At 48.2% G+C, this 22,923-nt stretch overlaps 1 protein-coding gene across 1 annotated transcript in view; it reads left to right on the top strand.

Moving 5' to 3' along the window:
• The window catches only part of LOC119921608, a 67,096-nt gene extending 46,432 nt beyond the window's left edge, over positions 1–20,664 (top strand). Inside the window, exons 2-5 of the mRNA XM_038741721.1 lie at positions 16,333–16,623; positions 17,311–17,350; positions 18,257–18,317; positions 19,557–20,664. Coding sequence (XP_038597649.1) covers positions 16,333–16,623; positions 17,311–17,350; positions 18,257–18,317; positions 19,557–20,649 — 1,485 coding nt within the window. The 3' untranslated portion in view covers positions 20,650–20,664. The remainder of the gene's footprint in view (positions 1–16,332; positions 16,624–17,310; positions 17,351–18,256; positions 18,318–19,556) is intronic.
• Positions 20,665–22,923: the final 2,259 nt, after the last annotated feature.

Genomic DNA, 22,923 nt, shown 5'->3' on the forward strand with positions numbered 1-22,923 from the left:
TTAGTCAGGTTGGACATAGTCCCTATTCCACAAGGGGCTCACAGTCTAGTTTCCCTTCTAAAAAAACTTTCTTCAGCCCTCGATTCTTCCCATCCCCTCCATCCACTCCTGCCCAAACTTCTTGAATGGGTAGATAATCCCCGCTGCTTCTTCTTCCCCTCCACCAACTCCCTTCCTGATGCTCCATAATCCAGTTACTGACCTATTCCCTCCCAGGAGACCACTCTCCAAGGTCGAGTCACAGCTTCTACTTTATGCTTATCCTCCTCAACCTCTCTGCAACCTTTGATACAGATGATCTTTCCCTCCTCCCAGAAACAATCTCTAGAGTTGGTTTTACTGATGCAGTTCTCTCCCCATTCTCCTCCTACCTTTCTGGCTATTGCACGTTGGTCTCTATCACAGGTTCTTTGCCTCTCACCCCCTAACGGTGGGTGTCCCTCAGGGTCTGTTGTGGATTCCCTTCATTTTCCTTTCTTTTATGGTGTTGGTTAATTCATTCATTCATTAAATCGTATTTATTGAGTGCTTACTGTGTGCAGAGCACTGTACTAAATGTTTGGAAAGTACAATTCGGCAACAGGTAGAGACAGTTCCCATCCAACAACGGGCTCACAGTCTATAAGGTGGTGATAGACAACAAAACATAACAAGTAGACAGGCATCAATAGCATCAAAATAGATAAATAGAATTATAGATATATACACATCATTAATAAAATAGAGTAATTCATTCATTCAATCATATTTATTGAGTGCTGACTATGCAGAGCACTGTACTAAGCGCTTGGGAAGTACAAGTCGGCACCATATAGAGAGGGTCCGTACCCAAATAAATATGTACAAATATGCACAAGTGCAGTGGGGAAGGGAAGGGGAAGGGCAGAGGGAGGGAGTAGGGTCGGTGGGGAGGGGAGGAGGAGCAGAGGAAAAGGGGGCTCTCAGTCTAGGAACGCCTCCTGAAGGAGGTGCACTCTCAGGAGGGCTTTGAAGGGAGGAAGAGAGCTAATTTGGCGATGTGTGGAGGGAGAGCATTCCAGTTCAGAGGTAGGACGTGGGCCAGGGGTGGAGGGCAGGACAAGTGAGAACGAGGCACAGTTAACGAGGTTAGCCGCACAGGAGAGGAGTGTGCAGACTGGGTTGTAGAAGGAGAGAAGGAAGGTGAGATAGGAGGGGGCAAGGTGATGGAGAGCTTTGAAGCCAATAGTGAGGAGGTTTTGCTTCATGCAAAGGTTGATAAGCAACCACTGGAGATTTTTGAGGAGGAGAGTGACATGCCCAGAGCATTTCTGTAGAAAGATAATCCGGGCAGCAGACCGAAGCAGGAGAGACAAGAGGATGGGAGATCAGAAAGGAGGCTGATGCAGTAATCCAGTAGGGATATGATGAAACTTTGTACCAACAAGGTAGCTGCTTGGATGGGGAGGAAATGGCAGATCTTGGCAATGTTGTGAAGGTGAGACCGGCAGATTTTGGTAATGGATTGGATGTGTGGGGTGAATGAGAGAGCAGAGTCAAGGAAGACACCAAGGTTGTGGGCTTGTGAGACGGGGAGGATGGTAATCCCATCCACAGATACGGGACAGTCAGAGAGAGGACAGGGTTTGGGAGGGAAGGTAAGCAGCTCAGTCATGGACATGTTAAGTTTTAGGGGGCGGGATGACAGCGGGATGACATCCAGGTGGAGATGTGCTAAATGCAAGAGGAGATACAAGCCTGGAGGGAGCGAGAGAGAACAGGGGAGGAGATGGAGATTTGGGTGTCATCTGCATAGAGATGATAGTTGAAGCCATGGGAACGAATGAGTTCACCAAGGGAATGAGTATAAATGGCGAACAGAAAGGGACCAAGAGCTGACCCTTGAGGAACCCCTACAGAAAGGGGATGGGAGCGGGAGGAGGAGCCCGCGAAGGAGGCTGAGAAGGTACGGCCGGAGACATAAGAGGAGAACCAGAAGAGGACGGAGTCTGTGAAGCCAAGGTTGGATAGCGTGTTGAGCAGAAGGGGATGGTCCACAGTGTTGACCGCAGCTGAGAGGTCGTGGAGGATTAGGATAGAGTAGGAGCCATTGGATCTGTCAAGAAGGAGGTCACTGGTGACCTTTTAGAGGGCAGTTTCAGTGGAGTGTAGGAGACAGAATCCAGATTGGAGGGGGTCCAGGAGAGAGTTGGAGTTGAGGAATTCGAGGCAGCGTGTGTAGATGACTCGCTCTACGAGTTTGGAAAGAAACAGTGCTGGGGACCGTACTAAAGTGCTGGGGCATATGCAAGCTAATCAGATTGGATATAGTCCCTGTCCAACATGGGACTCAGACTTAATCTTCACTTTATAGAAGAAGGAACTGAGTCACAGAGAAGTGAGTGACTGTCTAAAGTCACACAACACACAAGTGGCAGAGACAGGATTGCAACCATGTCCTTCTGACTTCCAGACCTGGACTCTGTCCACTGACACATCGGTTCTCATTCCCATGGTGAAGTCTTTTCTTCCTGTGGCTTCAGCTTCCATTTCTAAGCTGGCGATTACCAGATTCCCCTCATCAGGACCAATATGGATAGTTCCTCTAACAACTCAGGATCCATGACACAGAAATAAGGGCTACTCATGTCAAGGGCAAAGCACCTAGATTATATACTGCAACATTAACGTGGATGCCTCAGAACTGAATGGTAATTTGTTGGGGCTCAGTTTTCCTCTCTGCTGACATTACCATTTTTAATTGCATTTCAAGTTAATATTGTGTTCAAGGTAATGTTCATTGTCCTTCTGGATGCAAACCTTCTACTTGGCACAGTTCAGCCCAATTCAGAACCAGAAATATTAGGCCTAAGGAGGCTCCTCTAGCCACGAAGGAGGTACAAGAAGAGATTTGGGACAAAGTAAATCAACCAGGCCATAAAATGCAAAACCCTTGATGTGATGGGAGTATATTAGAGATGGTTGTTGGAAGCAAAGAGCATGCTCAGAGAACTTTGGCAACAAAATGTGATTTTTATAACCAAACTTTTCTCCCCGAGATGCAACGATATTGATGCCCCATGAGTTTTTCCTCAAATGTCGAGCTACATTATGTACGTTAAGCAGTACTGTATGCCAGGTTTATCTGAGCCTTTTTAAAATCATAAAGCAGTTGCATTTCTCCGGACAAAGTGATTGAACTAAGAGTAAGAAAGCAGCAGCCCTTTGACATCAGAAAACTCTGTTCTTACTTTTTCTTGGCCAGTTTCCAGCATGCCACAATTTTACCTAAAGATTTTGTCTAGGAAATATGAATTACTGTCTAGGAAATATGAATTACTCCAGTTGGGGATTCATTGTTTATCTATTGTTGGGAAATAAGGGAAAACCATTTGTGAGCAGTTTTAATTGATGTGGAGGGAAATGGAAAACCAGTGGAGGGATTTGAGGAGAGGAGAGATATATTTTGAGCAATGGTTCAAGAACATGATTTGTGAATCAGCATGTAGGCTAGCGTGGAGTGGGGAAACTGGTGAAAGGGGTTAGACAATAGTCTATGATATGACAAGAACTTTGGTCAGGAGAGTATCTGCTTAGCTGGAGAGGAATAATAATGATAGTAACAGCATTATTATTATGTAGGAAGATCGACCACGATTTAGCAGTAAAATGAATGCAAAATCAGGATAGATTCAGCTCGGGCCTGGGAGTCAGAAGAACCTGAGTTCTAATCCCAGCTCCACCACGTGTCTGCTGTGTGAACTTGGGTAAGTCACTAAACTTTTCTGTGCCTCAGGGATCCCATCTGTAGTGTGATTAATAGTGTGAGCCCCATGTGGGACAGGAACTGTGTCCAATCTGATGAATTTGTCTTTACCCCAGGACTGAGAACAGAGCTTGTCAAAAAGTAAGCACCTACAAGTGCCATTATTATTATTACCATAATTATTCCTGGTAGTAATAATAGTCAGGGAGGAGTTGAGGATGCCATCCTCTAGGGCAGGGCAGATTCATTCAATCGTATTTACTGAGCACTTACTGCGTGCAGAGCACTGTACTAAGCGCTTGGGAAGTACAGGTTGGCAACATATAGAGACGGTCCCTACCCAACAACGACCTCTCAGTCTAGACGGGGGAAACAGACAACAAAACAAAGCATGTGGACAGGTGTCGTCATCAGAATGAATAGAAATAAAGTTAGATGCACATCATTAACAAAATAAATAGAATAGTAAATATGTACAAGTAAAATAAATAGAGTCATAAAACTGTACAAACGTATATACAGGTTCTGTGGGGAGGGGAAGGAGGTAGGGCGGGGGGTGGGGAGGGGGAGAGGAAGGAGGGGGCTCAGTCTGGGAAGGCCCCCTGGAGGAGGTGAGCTCTCAATAGGGCTTTGAAGGGAGGAAGAGGGCTAGCTTGGTGGATGTGCAGAAGGAGGGCATTCCAGACCAGGGGGAGGGTGTGGGCCGGGGGTCGACGGCGGGACAGGTGAGAACGAGGCATAGTGAAGAGGTTAGCGTCAGAGGAGCGGAGAGTGAGGGCTGGGCTGTAGAAGGAAAGAAGGGAGGTGAGGTAGGAGGGGGCGAGGAGATGGAGAGCCTTGAAGCCGAGAGGGAGGAGTTTTTGCCTGATGCGTAGGTTGCCTGGTAGCCACTGGAGATTATTTAGGAGGGGAGTGACATCCCCAGAGAGTTTCTGCACAAAGATGATCCGGGAAGCACCGTGAAGTATAGACTGAAGTGGGGAGAGAAAGGAGGATGGGAGATCAGAGATCAGAGAAGACTGCACCAGTAATCCAGTCGGGATAGGATGAGAGATTGAACCAGCAAGGTAGCAGTTTGGATGGAGAGGAAAGGGCCGATCTTGGCGATATTGCGGAGGTGAGACCAGCCGGTTTTGGTGACGGATTGGATGTGAGGGGTGGACGAGAGCAGAGTCGAAGATGACACCAAGGTTGCAGGCTTGTGAGACGGGAAGGATGGTAGTGCAGTCTTCAATGATGAGAAAGTCTGGGAGAGGGCAGATTTTTGGAGGGAAGGTAAGGAGTTTAGTTTTGGACATATTGAGTTTTAGATGGCGGGCAGACAGCCAGATGGAGATGTCCTGAAGGCAGGAGGAGACACGAGCCTGAAGGGAGGGAGAGAGAGCAGGGGCAGAGATGTAGATTTGGGTGTCATCAGCGTAGAGATGATAGTTGAAGCCGTGAGAATGAATGAGTTCACCAAGGGAGTGAGTGTAGATAGAGAACAGAAGGGGACCGAGATAGAGAACAGTAAGGGGATGTGAGGGGGTGGAGGAGCCCGCAAAGGAGACTGACAATGAACGGCCAGAGAGATAAGAGGAGAACCAGAGAGGACGGAGTCTGTGAAGCCAAGGTTGGATAGCGTGTTGAGGAGAAGGGGGTGGTCCACAGTGTTGAAGGCAGCTGAGAGGTCGAGTAGGATTAGGGAAGAGTAGGAGCCGTTGGATCTGGCAAGCAGGAGGTTATTGGTGACCTTTGAGAGGGTGGTTTCTGTGGAATGTAGGGGACAGAAGCCAGATTGGAGGGGGTCGAGGAGAGAGTTGGCATTGAGGAATTCGAGGCAGCAGGTGTAGACGACTCGTTCAAGGAGTTTGGAAAAGAATGGTAGGAAGGCGTAGGGAGCGGGGGAAGGCGATGAGACAGGCAGTATGTGCACACAAACCGTACCCAACGGCTCAAGGCCAAACAGACTCAACAACAGGAGATAAAGAGACCAGGGCAAGAAAAACAAGCTTGCACCTGCAAGGCTCGGAGGCAACCTCAAGGCCATATCCGCAGCCAGCGATGGTTGGCAATGGGTGGCTGGGGGCGAGCCAGAGCAAACCCTTCGTGACTGGACAGAGCTGTTGTTAGGCTAGTGGCTGGAGGGCGGTCAAAGCCTCGATATGCCATCCCCCGAGAAAACCCTGCCCCCGGGCAATGGGGGGTATAAGAGACGAACAAGACAAAGGGGGGGCACGCACGCGCGTGCTCTCTCCCTCTCTCTATCTCGCCTCTCTCCCTCTCTCTCTCTCTCGCTCTCTCTCTCTCTTTCAACCATGTAACCGCTGATAGCAAATAAACGGCAACCAAGCTTTGAACCTCTGGCTGACTCTTCCTGGTATGAACGCGCGGGCCGCGTCCGGAGACGTCCGAAGACCCGGAGAGGGTAAGAACCCGAGCGTTGCCCCCGAAACCACGGGGAGCAACGAGTGGCGCCCAACGTGGACTCGGATACCCCCATTTGGGAAGACCAGGGAGAGTGCCCCGTAGGCCAGGTAGCTAAAGGTCAGGCGGGAAGATGGGGACGGCACGATCGTTGCCCATATATAAGCCAGAAGATAAGGAATTGTACACCCGGCACTGTTACAAGATTTTGAGAAGTAAGGGGGTAAAGATTGAGCTGAAAACAATAAGGGAATTTATAGGGAAGATAACTATGACCTCCCCGTGGATATTTGATTCCGGGATCACGGAGGAGCGGTGGGACGTTATTGGGGAACAGATGATGGCCTATGAAGACTCCCACCCGGGGGAGCTAACGGACGTGGACTTCCTTATACAAGGTATCCTCCATGCAGCCTTTCAAGGGCAGCAGACTCTCCTAGCTGCCATCCAAGAATTGGGCCGGAAACCTACTACTTGGGACTCCTTTCATGGGATGGCCCAGAATGAAGGGGAAACCTCCGCTGACTTTTCACTCATCTTAGTGAGAGAGGAGACGATGGTTAAAAGAATTGTATGTGTATAAGGGAAGAAGGAGGGAAAAGGAGAAAGAAAAGAGAAGGTGAAGCAATTGCAGTTGAAGGAAATTGTCTGCTGAGGCATCTACACTCTGCGAAGCAGGTGTCCCATGAGGGCGAATGATGGGTGGAGAGATTGCCTCTGAAGGAAATTGTATGTGCATGAAGGTTAGAGTAAGTGTGTATGAAGGAGAAAGAGAAGAGACACGAGGGAATTTTAGTCGAATGTCAGTCTTCCTGTAATACTCCTGTGTTGCCTGTGCGAAAACTGGGCTTCCCTGTGTCTTATCGGTTAGTCCAGGACTTGCGTGCAATTAACTTTTACGTTTTGCTTCTGCATGCTGTGGTTCCAAGTCCCATGGCAGTAATTAGCTCTGTGAGCCCCAAAGCAACCTGTTTTACTTGGATTGATCTAACTGGTGCTTTCTTTACTATCCCGGTGTCCTGTGAGAGCCAGTACATTTTTGCCTTTACCTGGGAAGGTCGTCAACTAACCTGGACGAGGCTTCCCCAGGGTTTTGTTCACTCCCCAACTATCTTTTCGAGAGACTTGTGCAGAGCCTTCTCTCCCCTCATATTACCCGAAGGGATCAGTATGTTCCAGTATATGGATGATATCCTTATTGCTGGGGACACGAAGGATCTGTGTCGGTCAGGTTCCCTCCAGGTCCTAGCATGTTTGCATCAGCTTGGTCTTAAAGTTAGTCGCGAGAAACGGCAGTGGTGTCAGCCCCAGGTAAAATATCTTGGGTTCATGTTGCGGGCGGGAGAAAGAGCAATCGCCCCCAAGCGAGTGAGCCTTATTCAATGCATGCCTCGCCCCACTACTAAGCGGGCCCTGAGAGGTTTTTTTGGTGCGGCTGGGTTTTGTCGAGCTTGGATTCCAGAATTTGGGTTGTTAACCAGACCCCTTTTTGAGCTCCTAAAAATTACTTCCCCAGAGCCCCTGGACTGGACTCCCGAGACTGTAGAAGCCTTTCAATATGAGGCACTGGAACGGGACGGACTCTTTTGGGTCCCTGATGGACGCCCTATTTTGCCCGCTGCTGCACTGCGACCAGTTTGTCTGGGTCTTCACCAGGAGACTCACTTTGGTGCAGATGCCTTGGCAGCCACAGTTCTTCGAGTTTGGTTTGCCCCAGGTATCCATCCTGTTGCCAAATGTGTCACAGCCAGTTGTGCTACTTGCCAGAGCTTCAGTGCTCACCCTGGTTATCGGGTTCCCTTGCGGGGGACGCCCTTGGGTCTATTCCCCTTTTGAGGGTTTGCAGGTTGATTTTGTGACACTTCCGAGGGCTGGTCGTTTCCGGTATTTACTAGTCATTGTTGATCACCCGACTAGGTGGATGGAGGCTTTCCCTTCCTCCCGAGCAACTGCTCTTACGGTGGTGAAATGTCTCTAGCGGGAGGTCATTCCCAGGTTTGGGCCACCTGCTGTTATTGATTCTGATCAAGGATCACATTTTACTGAGTCTGTTCTATCTGAAATTTATCGACCTGTCTCTATATGTTGCCAACTTGGACTTCCCAAGCGCTTAGTACAGTGCTCTGTACACAGCGCTCAATAAATACGATTGAATGAATGAATGACTGAATGAATCGACCACTTGGAATTGAATGTTCTTTACATGCACCATACCAGGGCGATGATGCCCTGCGAGCCTATGTTTTGTCTCTCCAGGGAATTCTAGCTGAGCTGCAGGCTGCTGGAATCCTCCGTCAGCGCACCCCTCTCACCGATCATCTGCATCCGTTCATCGCTGGAGATTGGGTTTGGGTTAAGCGCATGGTCGGCAACGGTTCACTTAAGCCATCCTGGGAGGGGCCCTTCCAGGTTCTCTTGTCTTCCTTTTCTGCAGTTTGTGTTGCCGAGCGCCCCTCATGGATCCATCACTCCCAGGTGAAGCCAGCCATTTTTGATGCTTCACCTCCTGATTGTACTCCCCCGTCGGTTTCTGCTGACTCTCAAGATTCTGAGCCATCCACTGTCTACTGGATAGGCCTCGGTCCTGTGAGATTTTGTCTGGTTGCTTATTTGTGTGTCTTGCCGCTGGTTTGGTTTTTTGCTGTGCTGTGTTTTTCAGCTCCTGAAGGCCTTCCTCTGATGTGCTTCATCTACCCTGATGCTTCTACAAACCCCGACCACACCCTTGTCCAAAGCTGAAGTCACAGACATGCAGCGCCAACTGGACGCTGTGTTTCTCTGAGGAGGGGGATTGTTGTGTGTGCTCAGTTGTGCCTGGATTGTTGTGTGTGCTCAGTTGTGCTTGAATTTTTCTGTTGGATTTTTCTATCTTTTCTTTTTGCCTGGATGTTTTTGTCTTTTCCTTATCTTTTACTTTAGGCGCCGGCTTTGCGGAAGACCTTTGTTATCCCGAGGAGGGTCGTATGTGATCCTCCCGGTGGCCATGGGCCTCGGAAGGATCAAAAGGGGGTTTTGGTTTTGCTCATGTGCCTCCCGTGCCTCCTTCATCTCTTTTGCTCCATTGTTGCCCGGGTGGTCCGCGAGATTAAGGTCGAGATGCTCCCATTGCGCGGACGCCCTTAGCGGTCCCCGCCATAACGGGAGGGGGACACGTAGGGAGCGGGGGAAGGCGATGAGACAGGCAGTATGTGCACACAAACCGTACCCAACGGCTCAAGGCCAAACAGACTCAACAACAGGAGATAAAGAGACCAGGGCAAGAAAAACAAGCTTGCACCTGCAAGGCTCGGAGGCAACCTCAAGGCCATATCCGCAGCCAGCGATGGTTGGCAATGGGTGGCTGGGGGCGAGCCAGAGCAAACCCTTCGTGACTGGACAGAGCTGTTGTTAGGCTAGTGGCTGGAGGGCGGTCAAAGCCTCGATACGCCATCCCCCGAGAAAACCCTGCCCCCGGGCAATGGGGGGTATAAGAGACGAACAAGACAAAGGGGGGGCACGCACGCGCGTGCTCTTTCCCTCTCTCTATCTCGCCTCTCTCCCTCTCTCTCTCTCTCTCTCTCTCTCTCTCTCTTTCAACCATGTAACCGCTGATAGCAAATAAACGGCAACCAAGCTTTGAACCTCTGGCTGACTCTTCCTGGTATGAACGCGCGGGCCGCGTCCGGAGACGTCCGAAGACCCGGAGAGGGTAAGAACCCGAGCGTTGCCCCCGAAACCACGGGGAGCAACGGGAAGGAGATAGTGTGATAATTAGAAGGGGAGGTGGGGTCACGAGAGGAGATGCTAGTGCTATCGACAGAGCTGGGGACGTTTAGGAGGAGGAGTGTGTTTAGGAAGGAAGAAGATCATTCAGTTTTAGACATGTTGAGTTTCAAGAGGAGGCAAGACATCCAAAGTGAAATGTCCAGATGGCAGAAGGAATTGTGGTCTTGTGAGTAGGATTCAAGACCAGAGCCATGGGAGTAGATGAGCTCAGGGATAGAGAAAGAAAAAACGAGAGAGAAAGAGAGAGAGAGAGAGAAAGCAAGAGAGCAGCACAATGAGCAGAGAGCCTAGAGCAGAATCTTGCAGGACACTCACATTTGAGAGGTGAAAGAAACGCCAAGTGAGTGAACCTTAAAAGGAATTGGTCTCCCCAGCTTGGAAACCCCTCCTCAACAAATGTCAATCAGACTATAATTCTTCCTACAGTCAAAGCCCTCCTAAAATCATTCCTTCTCCAGGAAGCTTTCCTTGATTAATTTTCCAGCTCCTGAGCATTATCATCCCTTCAACATTTGTGTACTCAATTATTTATTCTACTTAATCTATTTGTAAATATGTTTTTTATGTTTGTCTCCTTGTCAGTGTTTGAGCTTCTTGTGGGCTGGAAGCAAGGGGGTGGAAAGAGCCATGGCCTAGGACTCAAGAGTACCTGAGTTCTAATCCCATCTATGCCACTTGCCTACTGTGTGATCTTGGGTAAATCACTTAACTTCTCTGTGGCTCAATTTCCTCATCACTCAAATAGGGATTAACTGTTCTCTTCCGTTATACTTGGGCTGTAATCTCGCAGAAAAGGACTGTGTCCAACCTGATTATTTACCCCAGCTCTCAGTACAGTGCTTGACAAATAGTAAAGAGGTAACAAATACCGTATTACTATTATTATCATCATCATTATTTATATTTTCCAAGTATCTAGTGGAGTGTCCCGTACCAAGTAGGTATTCAAAAAATGCTAGCAATACCACCATCACCACCAGCACTACAGTAACTACTACTACTACTACTAAGAATACTATTTCTGCTACTGCCTGAACTGGCCAGATATGGAGTCAATATTGTACCACTAAGCGAGATTAAACTACCTGTTGTAGATGCTGGAATCACCCTCTTTGGGAGAGACCATCCCTCTTCAGAGAGACACCTATAAGTAGGGGTTGAATTTCCAATCAAACAATTACCAATATAAGACCTTCCAAACCTTTCCAGAGGTAGAGTTGTCTATTTAATGATCCCTCCCACACACCCTGAAACAACAGAGATCGGCCCCTTTCATAAACACTTATGCCTCCACAACGATGAACTGAAATGAAGAAAAAGAATAATTTTACAAAGCTTAGTGAAATTTACCTCAGGACCACCACCATCAGATAATGTAATTGTTGGGGGCAATTTCAGGGCCAGAGTTTGATTTTATGTCCAATCAATCGGTGATATTCATTGAGCACTGTTCTAAGTATTTGGGAGAGTACAATGTAGCAGAATTAGCTATTTCTAGACTTTGAGGCCTTTTCTGGGTAGGAACCGTCTCTATACGTTGCCGACTTGTGCTTCCCAAGCGCTTAGTACAGTGCTCTGCACACAGTAAGCATTCAATAAATACATTGAATGAATTAGTAGAAACGTTCCCTTCCCATAATGAGCCTGCAGTCTGGTGGGGAGACAGACAATAGTATGAATAAATAAGGAATTTATAATATGTAATTTAAAGATATGTACATAAGTGTGGTGGGGTTGGGGGTGGTCCAAATATCAAATGTCCGAAGGTCACAGGTCCAAGTGCATAGATGACACAGAAGGGAGTAGAGAGTCCAGTATAACAGTGTCAGTGAAAACATTTCCTGCCCACAATGATTTCTGGAGGAAAGTCACTGGGACACATGGGATGAGAAAACTTAAAAGCAATGCCTAACATTTGCAGATTGCGTGTCCCAAGTAAATCGATCAATCAATCAATCAATCAATCAATCAGTCGTATTTACTGAGTGCTTACTATGTGCAAAGCACTGTGCTAAGTGCTTTCCAGAGTGCAATACAGCAGAATTAGTGGACGCATCCCCTGCTTACACAGCTTACACAGTCTAGCATCTCATTAATCGATAGTATTAAATTGAGTGCTTACTTTGTAATCTCATGATCACAAAAGATTGAAAGAGAGTAAGGAGTAAAGAATATTACCAAGGAAGGATAATGCCAAGGTTAGAGACATGGGAAGGCTGGTGGCCCACTGTGATGGGAAAATTAAATGACAAGAGGATTTGGGGAAGATGATGGGACGTTCAGTTTTGGACATGTTGAGTTTATGGTACCAGTTGGACATCCATGAAACGTGGTTTTAAAATTATTTCATTTCCTGAGGCAGTTTGTTTTCATTGAATCATTTTAAAAAGCACTGAGTATTCATGTTCTGTCTCTCTGTCTCTCTCTCTCTCTCTCATTCATTCATTCATTCAATCGTATTTATTCAGTGCTTACTGTGTGCAGACCACTGTACTAAGCACTTGGGAAGTACAAGTTGGCAACATATAGAGACGGTCCCTACCCAACAGTGGGCTTACAGTCTAGAAGGGGGAGACAGAGAACAAAACAAAATATATTAACAAAATAAAAGAAATAGAATAAATATGTACAAATAAAATAGAGTAGTAAATACGTACAAACATATATACATATGTACATGTGCTGTGGGGAGGGGAAAGAGGTAAGGTGGGGGATGGAGGGGGGAGGAGGGGGAGAGGAAGGAGGGGGCTCAGTCTGGGAAGGCCTCCTGGAAGAGGTGAGCTCTCTCTCTCTAAATATATATGTATATACATGGGTAGGAACCGTCTCTATAGGTTGCCGACTTGTGCTTCCCAAGCGCTTAGTACAGTGCTTTCCACACAGTAATATATATATATTCACTATATGTACTATTGCTACTAATTGCTACTAATATTACTAATATTAGTACTATTGTACTAATTGCTACTAATATTACTAGATATTGGTAATATTACTAGTAACCTAGTAATATTACTAGATATTATATATATATATATATATATATATATACATACCAGGAATCAGTCCATAACTGAAAGCAAGATAGGAAAACAAAGTCCCAGGCCTGCAAAAGGCACACTAAACATGGAGTGCTTAATCGGTAGAACACAGGCCTGGGAGTAAGAAAGACCTGGGTTCTCATCCCAGCTCTGCCACCTGTCTGCAATAATAATAAAATAATAATAACAATAATAATAATAGTAATAATGGCATTTATTAAGCGCTTACTATGTGCAAAGCACTGTTCTAAGCTCTGGGGAGGTTACAAGGTGATCAAGTTGTCCCACGGGGCTCACAGTCTTAATCCCCATTTTAAAGATGTGAGAACTGAGGCACAGAGAAGTTAAGTAACTTGCCCAAAGTCACACAGCTGACAATTGGCGGAGCCGGGGTTTGAACCCATGACCTCTGACTCCAAAGCCCGTGCTCTTTCCACTGAGCCACTCTGCTTCTCTATGCTGCTATGTGACCTTGGCAAGTCACTTAACTTCTCTGGGCCTCAGGTACCTCATCTGTAAAATGGGGATTAGGTCTGTGAGCCCCACGTGGATCACGGACCGTGTCAACTTGATGAATGTGTATCTACCCCTGTGCTTAGTACACTACCTGGCACACTACCTGGCACATAGTATGTGTTTAACAAATACCATAAAAAAAGAATGCAGTGTTGATCCATAATCCAGAATAAGATTTGCCTCTGACGCCTCTGCCCCTGTGGACTCCTGCCAGACTGTTCCTTCCCGTCACTCGATCATGGTATTCCAATATTCCCATGTCACTTACTATATTGGTTTTCTAGGGGCTTTTCCTCAATCTCCCCCATATATTTTCCCTCGGTGTCCCGTCTGGGGCTTTGGAGAGTTCATTTTCTTCTGACACCTGAGGAAAAATATCTTTGCCTCATGTTATCTCTTCTCCCAGTAGCTTGATTTTTAATATCTCTAATGGAATTTCCCACATTCACATTTTTCTTAATTTGTTTGTTTATACTATGTTTTGTTCGTATATACTAAAAACATTCAAGTTGAAACCTCCTGTTTCTCCTTAAAAAGAACCCTTCCACTTCCCCAAAGTGGGACTACACCACAATACCATATGTTGTTTCTTAACATGCATTTGGGAAAGTATGGCATTCATAAGAGAAGCAGCATGGCTTAGTGAAAAGAGCATGGGTTTGGAAGTCGGAGGTCATGGGTTCTAATCCTGGCCCCACCACCTGTCAGCTGTGTGACTTTGGGCAGGTCACGTTGCTTGTCTGTGCCTCAGTTCACTCATCTGTAAAATGCAGATTGTGAGCCCCACGTGGGACAACCGGATTACCATGTATCTTCCCCCAGCATTTAGAAATACTTAACAAATACTATTATTATTATTATCATAATGAAGCACAGGCGGCATAAATCAAATGGATGGTGTTTATCTAGCACTTAACTGTGTGCTATGGTCTATGAATAAGAATAGCCTCCAGAACCCCTTACTATATATCAAGTTCTGCCGAGTAATGAATGGAGTGGAAGATGTTAAATAAGGACATTATTTATAAATGATGAAAGTAAAACTAACCTGCTTTTGTGACAGTGATTGAATTCTGATGGAGTTAAGTGGTGGAGTTTCCAAATATATTTTTTTGCCTAAATTAATAAAATAGTAACTTAGAGAAGCAGCATGGCTAAGTGGAAAGAGCACGGGCTTTGGAGTCAGAGGTCATGGGTTCAAATCCCGGCTTCACCAATTGTCAGCTGTGTGAATTTGGGCAAGTCATTTAACTTCTCTAGGCCCCAGTTACCTTATCTGTAAAATGGGGATTAAGACTGTGAGCCCCCCGTGGGACAACCTGATCACCTTGTACCTCCCCAGCAGTTAGAACAGTGCTTTGCTTATAGTAAGCGCTTAACAAATGCCGTTATTATTGTTATTATTATTATTATTATTATTATTATTATTCACTTTGCAATCAAACTACAAATTTTCGAGCAGAAAGAAGAGTTCCATCAAAGAGATGGCAAAGTTACCAAACCCCAAAAGTTTCTAGTTACCAACAAACATCCCACTTAAACTTTTTTTTTTTCAGTCTGTATTGTCTGTATTTCACCTCTCAGGCAAAACTGTGGCTGCTTTAAATTGGAATATAGAAGTTGAATTACTCTAATTATAACAAAATGTCTCGCAACAAAAGCTATTTTAATCTTCCTGCTTTAAACGATCTTCTTGTAGAAAAATTCACAGCCTTGTTTATTCTTTTGAAACAAAATTGTAAAATGTTAGCTATTTTCCCAGTTTAGTTGGCAGTGTGTCAAAGGTTCATATTTCATTTCATCTGAGGAAGAGGAGTGCTTCACTGTGGTTTTCACATAAAACTTTCGTAGCTCGAGTTGACCCCAGTATATACAAATAAGGTTTATTCCTGTTCCAAAGAAGCAAAAAAAGTAAATAGTAAATCAAGTTTCATCCCCATACTAGACAGGACAATTGCAACAATTGCAGGGGAGGTAGGGCTAATTTGTATTGACGGAATAGAATAAACCTGACATATTAAAAACAAGCATCAAACCCAAAGTATTTCCTCCCTGAGGCTGTTTTGGAGTTTTTCTAGGTATACCAAGATCTACAGAGTGCCCCTCATCGACTTTTTATCCTTGGGAAAGGGAGTAATAGTAGTGGTAGTGGTAGTACTAGTGGTAGTAATAGTAGTAGTAGTAGTAGTAGTAGTAGTAGTAGTAGTAGTAGTAATTATATTTATTAAGCACTTACTATGCTGTATTAAGAAATGGGAGAGACTACCCAGGTGAGAATTACACATGGTCCCTGTACCTTTGGGGGCTCACAATTCAAGTGCTTAAGTGTGGAGAAGGAACTGTAGACCAACACATTAGGAGTGATAAGACATTAAAACACAGTAGAAACAAGTTCACAAAATCAGCATAAAGTCATGGTGGAGATGGAGGAATCAGAGAAAGCAAGGAAACACCTTTTATCACAAGCCCTGTGTACCTGGAGCATGCTGGAATTGGGAACGCTTGGTGTTAGGAACAAAGGTTGCTGTTACCACAGTGCCTTGCTCGGTGGAGATGGAGGAGCCAGAACAAGAGTTGGACAGAGACAGAGACAGAGCCAGAGTTAGAGAGAGAGAGAGAGAGAGAGAGAGAGACAGAGAGAAGGAGAGACCAAAGGAATCACACACACACACACACACACACACACACACACACACACACACACACACACACACACACACGCCACTGCTTCCTGCTTCCTCCCTCCCTGGAACCAGGCCCTCCGAAAAAAGAGTCGCCTTCCGCCATTGAAATTGCCCCTTCTCTCTCCCCTGCTAAAGTCACTCCAGGAGCCTGCCCCCCCCGCCCCGCCTCCGGCTCCCTTTCCTCCTCACCCCCAAGGGCCAAGATGGGCCCTCCCTCTATGACGCAACTGTCTTTATGACCCGGCTCTGGGGGCTCGGTGAGGAGCTTGTCTCTGCCCAGACCCAGACACAGGATCGGGCAGGTCCAGGAAGGACAATGTGGGACATCCTGGAAGCTCTCCTGTTCCCAATCCTTGCCATACTATGGGGTCTTCAGTGGCCTCTCCCCGACGAGGGATTCATCATCATCTTCCTGGTACTGCTTCTCTGGGAGAGCCAGTGGGGCCACCTGGAATTGATGATGAAGAAAGAAAAAAACAATGATGTGGTAAGGACCCCGATGTGATGCCCCTTGCCTACAAGTACCGAGGGTGGGTAGGGCCTTTCAGGAAGTGTAACCTCCGCAGTCAGCTTTCTCCAGAACCCCCACCTCTCCCCCTCAACCAGCCACCCTCAATCCACCATGAGGCGGGTGTCCAGAGCCCCAAGTGAGACCATGGCCCCATTCTCTGCTGTGAGCTCTCTAAACTGGAAGCTCGATATGGGCAGAGAACATGCCCACTCATCCGGTTATTAAGTACTCTCCCAGGCACTTACTATAGTGCTCTGAAAACAGTAAGCACTCAAAAAAAACCCATCGATTGATTAATTGCCCAGGGCGTCTGCAGATCTCAGGGGTCTTTGGGATGGGCCTTGGGAGTTGCTTGTGCTGGAGACAGGCTCTCTGGAGTTTTGTCTGTCAGGCTCTTCCTCCTCCAGTCCAAGTCTGCTCCCACTCTCAGTCTCCTTGCTGACCTACCTCAGATCGCCTAGAATAGAACCAGAGCCATGGGCCAAGACCCCCTTCTCATGATGAGAAGATCGAGGGCAAAGAAGGGACAAGCACAGCAAGGAAGGGTTGGGAGCCGGGAGAAGGGAACGAAAGTGAGTAAAGGATTTTTGTGTTCCGGTCTAACAGAGACATTGGAGACCAGCCCAAACCTCTGCTAATCATGTTGCCCCTTTTCTTTATCAGCGTGATCCCAATTCCCAGCTGGAGGATGCACCGGATGAAGGTACCATCCTGGCCTTCCCTCCTGTTGTCCATGCTCCCATCTCCACTTCTGAACGCCAGAATTCCAGGGCCTCCTCTCCCAATATTTTTTCTAATGACATTTTTAATTGCTACATACCAGGCACCGTTCTAAGCACTGAGCGAGATTCAAGATAGGAATCCTGTATACCAAGTGTCCCACATGGGCCCCTCAATCTTAGTCCTCATCTTGCAGATAAAGTAACTTGAGGCACAGGAAAATGAAGACAAGACTAGAAAATGAGAGCCAATATTGCTGAATGTATAGAGCAAGGGCCCGGGAGTCAGAAGGACCTGAGTTCTAATTTCAGCTCTGCCACTTGTCTGTTTTGTGAGCTTAGGCAAGTAGCTTCGCTGCTCTGAGTCTCAGTTTCCTCAACTGTAAAATGCGGATACCTATTCTATCTCCTACAGAGACAGAACTGTGAGGCCCACCTGGGACAGGGACTGTGTCCCAAAGTTTAGAACCGTGTTTGACATATAGTAACCACTTAACAAATGACATTATAAAAAAAATAGGTGGCAGAGTCAGGACTAGAACCCATATTCTTCTGAATCCCATACCCGTACCCTATCCACTAGGCTAGGCTGCTTCCTCGGCAGAGCACCCGAGTCTAAAAGGCTCCAGACCTTTTCAGTCCCAGAGTCCTAGAACAGAGCCAAGCTTTATTGGTGTCCCTAATGATCTTAGGACATGGGCCAGGGGGAGGATGCAGGTGACAACTTTTCTCAGGGTGCTATCGTTCCATCCTCCCTCAGGGTTTACCTAGCAGGACCTAGAGGGTGGAGAGGTAGAGCCCCTCAGTTGTACCCCAGGTCCAAATAGCAGGAAGAAGAAGAACCCACACTTCTCCAGGAACTCCAAGTAACCCATTCATTTGGTATCTAGTGTGGAAGATGTTGGAGATTTGCGACCAAAATCTAAAAGATATTCTGCATCTCCTAAAAAGGTAATCCATTCATTTTTTTCCTGGTCCCTGGGCCTTTGCCTAGACCTCGAAAAAACCCAGGGTAGAAGACAGGGACTCAGGGAAGAGGGAGCCAGTGGTGGGGTGTGGGAAATGGTGCGGGAGGGGTGCGGCAATGACAAAATAGGTGTTATGGTATTGTTGGGGGATGACCAGATCAGATGTGGGGGGCAGACCTCTTGGTCTGTTGTGATATCACGTGTTGTGATATCTGGGCATGGCTTGTAAACCAACAGAAGCTCAGGTCTCAGTTCTCCCTAAGAGGGAGGAGCTTGTCCTCCAGATCTCCATGCATCAGGTTTGGGGATCCCTTCTCATTCACGGTCTAAGGGATCCCTCGGTTCCTTGACACTGGGATGGTGGAGTGACTGCAGATAGACCCGATAGAGAGAGAGGCGTCCTGGGGTGGAACTGGGACCCCATTTAAGGAGATGAAAGAATATATACAATCCAAAGGAGAAGAAATATAAACAGTAACAGGACTAACAGGGCCAACAGGCCAGGAGGATCAGCTGGTAGAATGTCCTGATGCTGATTTGACAGGGATAATCATCATAATCATAACAATAACAATAATTGTTAGACCCCAGTGTGCAAAGTATTGTACTGGAGTAAATATACGTGAATAATATCAGACACAGTCACTGTCCCACGTGGAGCAAACAGTCTAATAAAGAGAGAGATGAGGTCCTTAACCTCCCTTTTAGAAATGAACAAACTGAGGCGCAGAGAAGTTAAGTGACTTGCCTGAGGTCAGGCAGTAAGCAATCATCAGAGCTGGTTTAGAATGCAGGTCTCCTGATTCCCAAGCCTGGACTCTTTCTCCTGGAGTCCCCCTCCTCTGCTCATGCAAAGACGGGTTTGTCTTCTCCCAAAAGTTGTCTGGGGAAGGGAATTTCATCTATGGATGGTCTGACTCATGACGACGCCACATTCTCTCCTCCTGCTGCTCGCCACTGGACAATTGCCCTTTGGCTGCTCAGATCCTAGTTCCTAGTGCTCGTGGCTCTGGCCACCTCAATGTCGTTCGAATCCCAGTCATCGTCCAATTGGCTGTGGCTCCCGGCTTGGCCTGGTGGTCGAGGGGATGTGAATCAGGGGTGGTGATCCCTAGAGAAAAGAGTGTCATCAAGAGCCAGTTACTGAAGTCCCAGGGCGTGAAAGCCCTCAGTGGCAGGAGTTTGATTCCCTCAGCTGTAACGAGTGGCTGTTCTTTCACAGGTGTGACATGGACACAGTCTCTGAGGAATCGGATTGCACCATCTGCTGGTGCCTCAATCAAAAAGCCCAGGGTGTGTTAATGGAGGACAGCACTTCCTGCTCCACACAGTCACCGCTCCCTGCTGGCAAGAAGATAGTGACTCTCCCCAGTCCATCTTTACACGGAGGCCTGGAGTCAAGAACTCACCTTCCCTGGAAGACCGGCTCAAACCTCACCTCAAACAAAGGGGTCCGTGATACAGGGGCCCTACCTCTGCAAAAGAACAAAGGGCCTCAACTACCTCAGCTGGAGGAGAAGTTTCAACAGCTGCAGGAGCCAGGCTTCCCACTCTCGGGCCCAGCGGACTCAGCGGACCCACCAGAGAAAGTCCTCCGGGTCGTGGAGCCGACACCGTCTGAGAGTTGGATCGATCTCGAGGCTACGCCTTCCAAGATCTTGCACCCCTATTGGGCCCCTCTCCTCATCCCCAATAGCCACGGCGTCCCGGGGCCCCTGCACAGAGGAGCACTCGGGTCAAACCACTGCCACATGCCCAGTTCTCTAGAAGAGAGGAGGGAGAGAGTTGGTGCCAACATTCCCGGATGGGGATTACCCGAGAGCCCTAGTCTTGAGGGCCAGAAGAAGTTCGAGCCCAAGACGGGAGAGCGGGTGGCCCTCAAACCCGATGCAGAGGCCCGTTCTCTTGGCAAAGAGAGCTCTGGGCATACTGCGGTGCTTCCACCCACTGGGAACTCGGGCCACAGGGTGTCGGTCGTCACGGACCACGTCCCCAGTGTCTTCGGACCCGACGGCGGCCACACCCCGAGGCTCCTGGGTGGGCGAGAGAAGGCCCCGGAGGAACGGGTGGCCCAACGGCCCCCACCACACAGGAACGGGGTGATCATCTCCCTGGTGTACAGTGGGAGGGACACCAGGGCCACCTGCCAACGGGCTCTTCCTCCAAAACTGGGCCCCAAGCTCTCTCCATCACCAGACAACCGGCCCCTGCCTTGCCAAAGTCCTTGCCTCCAAGTGCTTTTGAACCAAGACCCCAGAAAGCATGGAGGGTCATTAAGGAGCATGACCGGAAGGCCCAGTCATCCCCGGAGTTGAGCTGGAGCTCCAGACCACAGGAGCCCCGGGAAAAACTCACCAATCTAGGTGGCCTGTCGGAGGAGTCCCTGAAGGCCCTGGAATCGGCCTTAATGCTGAAGCACACGACTTTCCTCTCCGGTCTCCCTTTAATATGTCACCTGAGTACACCCGGCCTAGCATCTCCAACGGGGCCGACCCAGCCTACTGAGAGACCGGAGGGCCGGCCGGCCCTGATCATTGCCACTGATCGGGCTCAGGGGGAGATGTCTGGAGAGCCTACCCCAACGGCAAATGATCCAGAGAAATCACTGGCCGGCCACCATTCCCAGGAATCCCAGGACCGGGACAGACCTGGAAGAAAAAGCACTGGGGCCCCGGGCCCAGAGAATGTGGGGCCAGATGGATTGGATTTCCACCCTGTTAATTCATCGCTACCCCTTCACAGGCCTGAAGGCCCTGCCGGGAACCCTACAGCAGTCCAGAGTGGGCAGATGGACACCAGCCAAGGCCAGAGCAGGCCCCTCGTGCCTACCATGGCAGCGAAGGCCCCGGCCCCTCCCGAGTCCCATGGCCTTAGAGCTTCGAATCCGGGCCCAGCATGGACCAGCAAGGGCACACAGATGACACGGAAGGCTGTGCCCAGGAGGTTACAGATGTGGATCAGGTCAATTGCCAAACATCGGGCATTGGAGTAGGCTCCAGGGGTCTGCTGAGAGATGCCTGCGGGAGAGGGAAGAAGCAGAACTCTGCCTGGCCGGGAAACACCAAACCGTTCTTCCCCGAGGGTCTCTCACGCCTGTGGGTGGGCTTCTCCACCCTGCTGAGCCGCGGCCCTCACCCCTCTCCACTTCAGAATCGTCCTAAGGACATCTTCCCGGGCCCTGGGCCGAATAGGCCCAAGGCCCCCTAAAGTGCAGAACCCTGACCTGCAGATGGACCAGAGCACTGCTTGTGCTCGGGGGAATCAGTCAATTCCTTCCGTAGTACAGCATCTGATGTCATTCAGCATCTCAGTCTATTAAATGCAGTCATCTTTCTGCGACAGGGCCGTGTCTTCCATCTGTCCCGCTGTCTGAGAGCTTCTGACCACTGTGGGGATCTGGATGGTGTCCATCACCCTTCTCGTGGTTGGGAAGAGGAACGGGGAGCGAGAGTGTGAAGTTGTGGTAGTCAGGCTTGGGAAGATGTGGGGACGATCAGGCTCAACCCAGATCGGTCTCGAGGGCCTCAACTGCAGTAGAAAAGCAGCATGGCCCTGTGGACAGAAAGCGGGTTCTAATCCCATCACCTCTATTTGTCTGCAGGGTGACCCTGGGCAAATCACTACACTTCTCTGGGCCTCACTTCCCCCATCTATCAGATGGGGATTGAGAAGCTGAGGCCCATATGGGACAGGGATTGGGTCCCACCTGATTACTCGCCACCTACCCCAACACTTAAAACAGTTCCTGGCACTTGGTGCTTAACACTTCAGGCCTTCAAGACTTTTTAATTGAGAGTGAATCAGGATTATTCGAGGTGGAAAAGGAGAAATCGGCTTTCTGCAAAACACCTCCTGAATTGATTTCACTACCCCCGGTCTTTAGAGCCTGAAAAAAGGAATATTACAAATGCAAAAGGAGAAACTTGTTTCTTTCAGAAATTATCCCGTTAATTTGTCCACCACAGGTCTTCAAGACCTGAAGACAACATATAGGAGATGGAAAGGGAGAAATTGGCTTGATGCAAAAAAATCTCCTGCTTGTATTTCTCTACCTATGATCATCCAGGCCTCCAAAGAGAATATTTGAGGTGAAAAATGAGATATTTGCCTTATGCAAAATAATCTCCAGACTTTAAGTACTCTTACCTAAACTTTTCAAGACCTGCAGAGTCAGTGTATTCAGTGTACGGTTTATGCCAAAAGAAAACATAGCAAAAAACCCCTCTAATTTGTTTCTCTGCCTATGGCCTTTAAGGCCTGCAAAGAGAACGTTTGAGGAGTTAAAGGAATTATGATCTTCTTCTACAGCCCACCACGCACCCTCCACTCCTCTGCTGCTAATCTCCTCACCGTACCTCGTTCTCACCTGTCCCGCCATCGACCCCCAGCCCACGTCATCCCCCGGGCCTGGAATGCCCTCCCTCTGCCCATCTGCCAAGCTAGCTTTCTTCCTCCCTTCAAGGCCCTACTGAGAGCTCACTTCCTCCAGGTGGCCTTCCCAGACTGAGCCCCCTCCTTCCTCTCCCCCTCGTCCCCCTCTCCATCCCCCCCATCTTACCTCCTTCCCTTCCCCACAGCACCTGTATATA

Source organism: Tachyglossus aculeatus (genome assembly GCF_015852505.1).
Source record: "Tachyglossus aculeatus isolate mTacAcu1 chromosome 12 unlocalized genomic scaffold, mTacAcu1.pri SUPER_6_unloc_3, whole genome shotgun sequence".
In the NCBI taxonomy this organism is placed as follows: domain Eukaryota; kingdom Metazoa; phylum Chordata; class Mammalia; order Monotremata; family Tachyglossidae; genus Tachyglossus; species Tachyglossus aculeatus.